The sequence below is a fragment of the Vicia villosa genome, linkage group LG3 (genome assembly GCF_029867415.1).
Source record: "Vicia villosa cultivar HV-30 ecotype Madison, WI linkage group LG3, Vvil1.0, whole genome shotgun sequence".
NCBI classification, from domain to species: Eukaryota; Viridiplantae; Streptophyta; class Magnoliopsida; order Fabales; family Fabaceae; genus Vicia; species Vicia villosa.
In genome coordinates this window covers 169425382-169436773 of record NC_081182.1, presented here as the reverse complement: position 1 = coordinate 169436773, position 11392 = coordinate 169425382, and the positions used below count along the sequence as shown (strand labels likewise).

Sequence of the window (11392 nt, the reverse complement as noted above, 5' to 3'; positions counted from 1 at the left end):
TTAGGATTTGCAGCTTAGCAATGATGAGAGACTAGTATGCTATTTATAATAAAACCTAACATACTAACTAATGGGCTTTTTCAGCAAGGCCCATTACACAAGCCAACTTAATAAACAAGCTAACTTAACAAATTAGGGTTTAAGTACTAAAACCTAATTTAACATGCTAACAACCCTAGCATCTTCGACATCTGCATGCTAGACCCATCTTCGACTACAGCATGCACACTTCGACACCAGCATGTGAACAATCCTTCGACTTCATGCTTAACTCTGTCGAACTGTCGAACCAAGAAGCTACCCTTCGACAATACTAGAGTTCGATCCAATATCTCACAGCAACTATGGTCGACGAATGAAAAGATCGAAGAGCAACTGACTCAGTTAGCTGAAACGGTCTCTGCTCAGATGAGTCATCAGCTGCATCAGCTTATCAAGACCGTGACAGCAAACAGCATCTCAATTTCAGATACGACGTCATCCTTCTCTCGCATTGAAATTTTGTTGTAATCGTTGGCACGAAATTCCATCTCCCATGGTAAAAAAAACCTCAAATCTATATTAGACCCGAGGCTGCAAACTCTGGAGCGGCAAGCTTGGCTCCATAAGTTCATTGGATTTGATTTCACCGTCGAATATAAGCCAGGAAAGGTGAATTTAGCAGCGGATGCATTGTCGAGAATATTTATAATGGCTTGGATTTGATTCTTTCTTCTTCAACCTTCTTAGCATATTTACGCCATGTCATTCAATTTACTTGCTCAGCAGTGCCAAGAATAAACTTGCTCCGAACCTCAATTTAGATTCAGAGATGGCTTACTATTTTAGAAGGATCGTCTGGCAGTCCCTCAAAACAGTCCCTTAATTCACCAACTCCTGGTGGAGTATCATGCATCTCCAGCAGGGGGTTACTCGGGTATTGCATGAACTTTGACTCGACTTGCAGCCTAGTTTCATTGGGACAGGATGCTCCATGATGTAAAACACTTTGGCCAAAATACCTACTACACTACCTGCAGGGTTTCTAAAGCCTCTTCCAATCCCTAACCAAATTTGGGAAGACATTGCTATGGACTTCATAACGAGTTTACCTAGCTCTAATGGTTTCACCGTCATTATGGTTATTGTGGATCGAGTTACATAAGCAAGAAGACTTGCATAAGATGTCAATGGGGGGTTACAATGAAACAGTGGAATGCAAGTAACTTAAATTTCAAGTATGTTTTGGTTTAATGTCATCTTAACCTTACTTTCAAACACACAAATCTGGCACCAACTATACAAATATGTTAATGTTTCAAAGATCGAAATAAGAGGAAGTTAGCAGTTGAAATAGTTAGTCTCTTCTGTTATTAGCTTGCACATTCTATTCTCGATCATGTTCTGATTATGTATATTAACTTGCTACTCAATGTATATAAATCAATAAACAACCATTTCATTCCATTCACTAGACACTTTTCTTAAGACATTATATAAAAATAAGACAGAAATTGCAAAGATTCAGAGATAGCAAAGTAAAGAAAAGGGAAACACACCAATTTATCATTAAATGAATTGTAAACATTCTCATTCTAATTAATAACATCAATACACATATCCTCCATCCATGTTTACAAATAATCATAATCTCTAAAATTTCAAGAATCATAAACTAATACTAATTATCATCAACACCGATGAAGAACAGAAAAATCAAATCTTTTCTTCTCTTTATTCCATTTTAGACCAATTTCATCTCCTTTCTTCAAGCTTCTTCTGTCTACAAAATCTGTGATCCAAGTGTTGTTGAAGACATGACTGTCATTGGAAGGTCGTATCTTGAAAGTAAGAGAAAGAGGAAAGCCAGTGTCAACGTCAAACACTTCAACCTCGACTCCTTCCTTTGTAGCTTTAGCTTTATCCACCACAGGAACCACCCATTTCTTTGCCAAATCTCTATTTAACAAAAGTCTGCAATTATCATCAAGATCACTCTTTGTCAGCACCTTCTTGATCATCCATGAATCACCAACATTGGTTGAACAATCAGAACTTGTCCCAACAGCGAAGGCCTTGCATGTGCTGTTTGTTGTTGAAACATTGGTTTCATGTTGGACACGTTTTTGTTTCTCGACAATTTGTGTGCCATCGAGACAAGTACAAACATTAAGAGATAGATGAAGACAAACAATTGTTTTGGGATACGAGGAGATATCCAACAGAGATGAAGAAACATTGTTGGTCTTGTTGGTTTCTTGGTGTCCACGTTTCCTCTTTTTGGTGACTTGAGTGGAACATGAACAAGAACCAAAACCAAGTGCAAGATGGGGACAGACAGAATATGTAACAGAAGAAGAAACACAGGATGATGATGAAAATGAAGACGAAGATGAATGGGAAGAGGTAGGCATGAATGAATGAAATGAAGTAGCCATGGAACAAAATCAGAAGAAACCGCGCGCAACGAGAAAGAGAGAGTTTCGCTCTGAAATTGAAAGAAAGTGTTGTTATGGTGAAAGTGTTAATACAAGTACTTATTTATAGCTAATTAGGGTTAACGGCTACTTAATCTTCTAAAGATTAGATTTTATTTCTACTGCAAGCTTAGATTTTATTAAATCTTAATGAATCTTACAATTTTATTGGATATTAATGGCTAAAGATTTTTTTGTTAGTTTTAAATTTTAATTTACGGTCATTGACTATTAAAATTAGGCTTTCTTAGTTTTATTAATTTTTATTTAATAAATGATTTTTTTTTATTAAAGACCTGCAAGTTAGTTAGTTATATAATAGATGAACCCTTCTTAATTAATGAATGATTCCAGAGTTTTCCTTATGTTAGTTTTTTATTTTTATTTACACGAACTGAATTTTTTTAATCAGTTTTATTAAATCTTAATGAATCTTACATTTCTATTTGCTACATATTTTTTTGGTTACAAGGAACAAGGATTGGTTTCAAGATTAGGTTTTCCGAATATTATTAATTTTTTATTTAATGTAGGGATCTTTTTAAAATTGGTCTCTAATAATTAGTTAAGTAAAAGATGAACTTTTCCTATCTAAATATAAGAAAGATAAATTCTTACATACTTTTTACATTTGATGGGTACCTTTAAGCCAATTTTTTAAAGTAAATTAATATTAAAGATTTGAATATAGGAGAGTGTTGAACTATCTATTATCTTTTATCAAACAAAATCTTATGATCCATGATACGAACCAATTCAATTTCACTCTTAAACCGGTCTTCAATTTAATTTAATGTAAATATATCAATTTTTTTAACAGATTAAGTTAACGTTAATATATCTTTTGAACACGTTTAATCTAAGTCGAAAATCAATTTTAGCATTAAATAGTTTCAATTATGGGTATGTCTGAGTCGTTTAGGTCCGGTCCTGCAAAATTCTACAAAAATTAAGGTGGGACAGACATAATTAAATGTGTGAGCTTAAAATCTTAGTCCACCCTGTAAAAAAAAGGAGGTTAAAGGCGGGGAATGCCCGTGAACTTTGGGCCTTTTATACTTAAAAATACAAAATTTTATGAAAATATTCGTACCTGCAAAAGTCCAAAAAAAAAAAGGGGTAGGGCAGACATATTAGATATTGTGAGCTTAAAATTTTGTCTCGTCCTGCAGAAAAATACAAGTAAAAAACGATTTTACCACCCCAAATTTCAACTTCCTCCCGATCACAATTACAAGGAGCAAATCATGATTCATAGTCCTTCCTACTAAATCAAGTGTAAATCACCACAAGGCTAATGATAATATATGAACGGTAATGTACATTCTCTTCAATATTTACAAATTTATAATTTCATTGAAATTCATGTTTGAGTATTAAAATTTAGTCATTTTTAATCTGTTTGACTAAAATTAAAATTAAAATTATAATCATTATGCATATTATACTACGATTTAAGGTTGAAGACCACATAAATGAGATATTTTTGTTGTTGTTGTTGTTGTTAGTCTTATAGCATTACCAAATCAATTCCATAAAAAATTCATGAATGTATTAAGAGTCAAATAATAAATAATAAGATGAATACTATTGAAAAACTAAAAATAAATTATAAAAAATTAGTTACATAAAAATTAATGAAGTACAATTGAATACTTTAAAGGTAAATTTTTTATATCCATGAGTTTAAATTAGGTATCAGTATCTTTAGTGCAAGTTGTTTTATAGTTTTAATTTATTTTAAAATAAAATAAAATAAGAAAGTGATATGACATTGGATTATACTGTTTGACTGATTGAAAGTATCAGTATCGAATTAAATTTAGGAGTACAAGAGTATTCACCTATTTTTAATTAGAGACAAGTTATGGAGATACTAGTTGTTGGAGAGGGTAAATTGTGTGTTTCAGAAAAAATTGAATTTGAAAAACTTTTAGATTTAATTTCTGAGTTTGAAAATATTTTTAGAAATTTTTTAGAAGTAAGCATCGAAAAATAAAATGCAAAAAATAACACCAGAAGTTATAGATGTTCGGTCAAAAGAAAAGCACCTAATCCTCTCTCCAATATTTGTTCTTGAGAGTATCTAATAAATTTAAGAGATTTTAGTAGGTTGAACTCTCGAATCCCCTAATACAAGAAAGGTGAATTTTGTGACTAACTACCAAACAACGAACAAGGAGAGAAGTAGTGGGACTTCCTTCCAAACAATATCGAAGCGATTAATCTTCTTTCCAACGCCAACTTGGAGCGGTTAGTCTTCAAGTTAAATCGAGATTTTATACAGGCTAATCGTAAACCTGGGTGAGCTTTTAATCCGGGTTGAACTCAAAAACTTAGGAGATTTGATACAAGGTTAATATCAAACCTTAATAAGCTTTTAACATCGGGCTGAGCTTGTTAGAACAAGATTGAGAATCTATGTTCAGAATCTGGTTTTGATAATAACGAACATATATTTTGTGAGTAACAATTTTATTACTAATAGTTTTATTTACTATGCAGATATTATGTCATAAATCTTATACAGGATTCATCAGAGGAAGAGTAGAACAACTACATCCAGAAGATTGTCAAAGCTAATCAGATGTTCTGATTAAGAACACGTCAAACAAGCCAAAGATCGCAGCAAGAAAAGTAACAATCAGAGACAAGAGCATTCAGAAGAACAAGCAATATCAAAGTCTACATACGAAAGCCTCAATCAGAAAATACATTAGTAGCTGCAAGGAAATGAACAAGAAAGATTGTTACAAACATCAGAAGATCACGCAAGTATGAAGATCAGAAGTTCTGAAGTAACAAGTTCTGAAAGTTACGATACAGTGACAAATAACATACAAACATCAGCAGAAGTCACATGTGAATCAGAAGATCATCTACAGCTCAGCATACAAATTGAATAAATTACAAAGAGCTTAGAATCTAAGGGAGAGCCATTAGAAACATCATCATAAGCAAAACAGTTGCAACATTAGATGGATCAACTCCCAAGGCCAAAAGAAAAAGCAAGCCACATGCAGCACATTGGAAAGCAAGCCACATTATATTGTAGATGATTATTTATTTATTTTTTAATAGGCATAAATGTAGATGATTATTTATAATAATATTTTTTTTAACTTGTGATGCAGGTCTATTTAGTTCAAATTTATAATTTTATGACTTCTTACACATTTATTGTCAAAACCTACAAATTAATATTTTAAATTTAAATAAATTTTTAGTTTCTAATTTGAAAATAAAATATTTAAAACTAAGTTTCACTTCTTTTTTTTTTTAAACTTCACTTTTCTTTTTCATTTATAGAAACTAATCTTTATAGTGTAAGCCTTGTTAAACATGAGTTAAAATTATCTATTTTTGTATGGTGTTATATAAGTTATTATTTTTTTAATATGGACTAATATATTGAAAAAGAAAGTGAAATGATATTTTTACACCACACTCTTACACTAGATCGTATTTTATTATTCACGAATACGATCAGGTCAACAATGAAATATTATAATATTAAATATTTTTTTAAAAAAGAAATATAATTTTTTTTAAAATTAAGGAGTACCGATATAAAATTGCGTGATTAATCAACTTCATTAACAAATATTTTACTTTTTATTAACCAACTTTATTTTACTATTAAAAATTATTTTACTATATCGGTGATTATTAACCAACTTCATAACTTCATTAATCAGCATTTTACTTTTTAATAATCAACTTTGTTTTACTATTAAAAATTATTTTTAATATCTGGATGTTTATTAACCAACTTCATCACTTGATTAACCAACATTTAACATTTCATTAACCAATTTGGTTTTAGTATTAAAAAGTCATTGTTCATGTACTGTTCACAGACACTATTCACAAGCAGTATTTAAAATAATATATATTTTATTTTAAAAAACATTATTCACCGTACAAATACGGTGAACAGCGTATACAATGTAGGTATTGGTGTCAAATTTTGGTGTCAACATAACATTGTTGAAAAGAAAAGGTGTTACAACCAAAGATACAAAAGAGAGGAACTATGTTACCCCCATCAAAGAGAAGATAACCTAAAGAAAAGTTTTCCTAACTTATTATTTACAAACCACCTTTGATCTCACTGGGGATTGAGTAAAAAAAAACTATAGAATTTGCGTTGAGGCCTATAATTGCAAAAAATTCAGTGAAGAACTTCCTTCCATATATTTGTGTGATGAGTAAGTTAGAGATGTTAAAGGGGTTAGTGTTCGCAAGCCACTTGTTTCTTAAGCTTCGAGTAATCCAACTAGGGTTAGAGAAAGCTTAGACAATCATAACACAATCAGTTTTTATCCAAATCTTGCGCCAACCACTAACTTTTTCAATATCAATAGCTTTCAAGACAACAAAGAATTTTGCATACAACGAGGATCCAGTTGATAAATTATTAACAAAGGCTAATAAAAAAATCTCCATTGTTGTTCCTAAAAATGCCACCACATCCCCAAGGATTTGTATCAAGAGAATACGCTCTGTCACAATTACACATATAAGATCCCTGGTTTGTACGTGATAGGAGAATTTCTTTAATTATAAGGGGTGAATTTTAACATCAAAGGCCTTTATCAAAACAAAATCAGAAATTAATATGGAAGAATGATTGATAGTATTGATTCCAGCCATCTTAGTCTGAGCTAGAATCCTAATGATGGAGAGTTCCTATAACTAGGCCTTTGATTATCATACTTGAAGTTATTCCTGGAGTACTAGATTTGATTTAGAGTGAATGATAGTCGCCTTCTAATATTAGGGATATACGGACTCAGACCGACGACCTTCTCAGTAAAACAAATCAAACTATTATTATCAAAATGATTTGAATTATTTTAAGGGAAATGCTAACGAGTGCCCTTGGAGCACTCCTTCAGTGATTAAAGTGGTAAGTTTTTTTAAAAATGTGTGTATTCAATGCATTGAAAATTGAAATATTGACTTTTGTAAAAAATATTTTCTTTATTTGGTATCCTTAAAGAATCTCGAGGACACTCGTTAGCATGATCCTTATTTTAAAGACCCAAAGTGCATTTCTTTTGCATTGGGCTTTTTCATTAACAAATAGAAATATCAATTAGTCTACCATATTTTTTCGTAACACATGGAAAAAGGAAATGACTCTCTATGCTCTGATTTCTTATTTAGATCCAAATCTTAGAGCACTATCAAAGTTTTTTTAAAGGAGAAGGTTATCTTGACGTAGGTCTGCTTCTGGCCTGGATCAACTTAAGTTAAATGGACTATCTATCAACCTACATAAATAAAGATATCATATAAAATGAAACTTCACACACCTTAAAGTTCATTAAATAGGAAGAAAAGAGAATTTTTTTTGAGGTCCCTAGACTCATTTCCTAGAATTGAAAAGAGTATGTAATTGTTGGCGTTAGCTGTCAACAAGATTGTAGGAACTATAATAGGAATATAGTTATTAATTGTTAATTACCTTGATTTGGTTATAATTATTCTGATTTAATTATAATTAGAAATAGGGTCTTCTGTGTATATAAATATAACCTATTTCCCTTTGTAATATACAATTTGAGATATATGAAAGTGTCGTATCAGTTTGACATGGTATCAGCCGCTAGGTCTTAATCCAGACCTACGGTAACACTTTCCATCCTTCTTCCATGGCTGAATCAGATTCAAACTCCGATGAGGCTACCTCGTCTTCTATTCTTGCTGAGTTGACGATGAAAATGACGGAAGTTCTGAACCGTGCTTCAGCCCCGTCACAAATTGGCTCTGACCATACGGTGGCACCAATTGGCATCAAGTTATATGGCAGCAACTATCCCCTTTGGTCCCAGGTGGTCGAGATGTATATGTTATACCCCAAAATTTGCCCGCATCTTTTTTCAAGAAAACTCCAATCTGAAAATTAAGAGTCTCATATAATCATGGATTTTTATTTCAACAAATATCCTGACATATGAAATACTTAGTTTTTAGAATTTTTCTTATACAGTAATTTGGCTTGCAGTTGAATTTATTCTTACGCAAACGCCAAATACTGTTTATTACTTCACACATGCTATTTATTTATTTATAGATAAATAGTACTGACACAATTGGTACAGAGTTAAAATCTTTTTTGCAGGCGCAGAATCAGGAAACTCAGACTGTACTGGTAACAGTATATTAGTTATTTATTATGTCTATGTTTTTAACAAGTCATGTAAATAAACTTTCATTTTTCACATAAAACAAAAACAAAAACAACAAAAAAGAAAATTAACTTTGACTGTTGATTTTTCACTCTAACTGCTACGTCAATACCTGAACAGTCAGTTGACAGCCAAACTGCTGGCAGTACAATTCTCAGTGATTTGTACCATCAATCAAATCAATCTTTCACAACTCAAAATTCCAAGATTTTTGTTCTAGAAGTCTTCTGAATATCACGCGATTAGCAGAGACTCAACACTGCACAAAAATCAGGTACGCTTAACTGTCTCCTACACAAACAGTCCCTGACTAGGGTTTTCTTGTTTTTACAGGAGAAACAAGTTTTTGAGAGCTCAAATGTATTTCATACACATCCATATATCTCAAAGTACCATCATACAAATTTTCAAACTTCAATTCACTCAGACGCACCGTCAGCAGCTCAAACAGTCAACAGACGACCCGTTTGACCAAAAAGTCAACAGACAGTCAAAAATAAATTTTTTTGTCAAAGTCCATATTTTGTCAAAGGATTCATCATTTGATCATTGGATGATCATAATTCATCAAGGAAAGATCAAAAATCAACAAAACCCTAAGATTCAAAATTAGGGTTTTTGCATGAAAAGTCAACTCAACTTTGACTGATCATAACTCTCTCATCCTTCATCCAAAAAATTCAAACCAAAGCTCATTTTGAAGGAAATTCAATTATCTTTCAAATGCCATTGATCCCATGGTCATTGGATTCACCATTTGAAAAATATGATCAAAGACATTACAGGTCATTTTCAAAGTCAACAAAAAGACACTTTTTTCAAAAGGACACACAAGGAGCATCAAAAATCATTTTGACATGAGACCAAAGGCATTGGTTAGAGGACTCTTTGAGGTTTCCAAAAAGTGCAAGATCTCCTTCATATGACAAAAATTGAGGGATTTACACCTTGTTGAAGTTGGCTAAATTTTGGGAAAATGCATAAAACCAACATTGCTCAAAAATGTATTTTTTCCAAATGGGGCCAAGTTTTCATGGTTCAAACATCTTTGCCATGATATTATGGGCCTCCCACGACCAAGACAAAGCCCACATCATTTTTATCCATTTTTGATTTAATTTTATCACATATAAGATTAAATTTAAAAAGGAAAAAAGAAAGGATAAAGCATAGCTTATTTTCTAAGCTAAAGTCTCCACATGGGACTTAATTATGCAGCAAGGAAGGTGCAAAGAAAGTCTATGGCAAGAGTGTGGAAAAATGAAGCAATGGTTGCTTGAATTTTAAGTTTGAAAGTCAAGATTCCAACAAAGACAATTAAGGCTTCTTAGCTTAGTTTTTAAGCACTCCATGGCTTATAAATAGCTTATCATACTTCACAAACAAAAAGAGAACGAATTCAGTAGCATTCATAAGCACATAGCACTCTTGTAACAACTTGTAATTTTCAAAGAAACTTGAAATTCGAATTTTAAGTTTCAGTCAATTTCAATACAAAATAAACATTCAAACATCATCTCTGAGCTTCACTGAAACAATTCCAATCATTTCCAAGTCTTAAACCTCATTGAATCGAGCTACACAGGTCACGATTTGCTCAAACTAAAACTAACTTGTATCTCATAACACACGCATATCTGGCAAGATGTAGACATATATTTGGACTTGGTGTGGTGTGTAGATCATTTCTGGAACTTTAATTGAGTTTTAGACGCTTACACACGAAGTTACCATTTTAGGGTTCATAACCTAAAAATTAGGGCTTTCTGAAATAGGCAAAATTAGAGGTTCTAAGTGGTACCATTGAGTTCGTATGGATCAGACGAGTTGAATGGTACCATCGCGCCTAATTTCTTTTATGTCTAACCCCTATTCGTTATTTTCCAGGTTTAAGCTTCATCTATTACAGTGCTTTTGATAAGAAAGCGCTATTAAAAGTCCTGGCGAGAGGTTGAAGATGATGAGGTGTCCTCACCTCATTGGACAGCAAGCGCGCGTTTTTTTAAACTTAACCCTTGGTTTCAGTGTTTGCAGGCGCGTCATAATTGGTGGACCCTCACAATCTGAGCCATCTGATTTCATTTATTATCCATCCAACGCATCAGAATGAGGGCCTATCCCATGGACCTTATTTAATTTCCACACCTGATCAGTATCCTTTTATTTTCTATTTTTATTTTAATTTCTTTGTTAAATTAATAAAAAATAGTTTTTAAAAATCCAAAAAATACACAAAAAATATTTTTAGACTTCTAAAATAATATATTATTTTCTGAAATAAAAATATTTTATTTTTCTTCAAAATTTCAATATTTTGCATAATTAATTAGTATATATTTATATATTTGCTTCTTAATTATTCTAACCAATCAAAAAATCATAAAAAAATTGTTCTTAATGTTAAATATTGTTTATATATTATAAACTAATTTTGTACATATTTTGAATAATTTTCTCTCTAAGTTTTAATTATTTATATAATTATTTGCATAATTATGTTTTAATTAACTTAAATCAATTTCAAATCAATTCCAAAAATTCAAAAAAAAAAATTAGTTTTGTTTTAAAATTAATTGACAAGTATTTTGTACATATTTTAAACTTAATTTCTAGGTTTAAATCTATTTTCATCTTTTTTCTTCATTTTAATTTAATTAATCATGCATTAATTATAATTAAAATCAATCATAAAAAATCCAAAAACATGCCTTTTATTTTTCTCGCAATTTAAATTCCTAG

At 31.5% G+C, this 11392-nt stretch overlaps 1 protein-coding gene across 1 annotated transcript; it reads right to left on the bottom strand.

Annotated features, from left to right (window-relative positions):
- Window positions 1–1670: 1670 nt before the first annotated feature.
- LOC131659352 (uncharacterized) lies at window positions 1671–2417 on the bottom strand. The gene has a single exon (XM_058928558.1). It carries the CDS (start codon window positions 2415–2417, stop codon window positions 1671–1673), a length of 747 nt encoding a protein of 248 aa, XP_058784541.1.
- Window positions 2418–11392: the final 8975 nt, after the last annotated feature.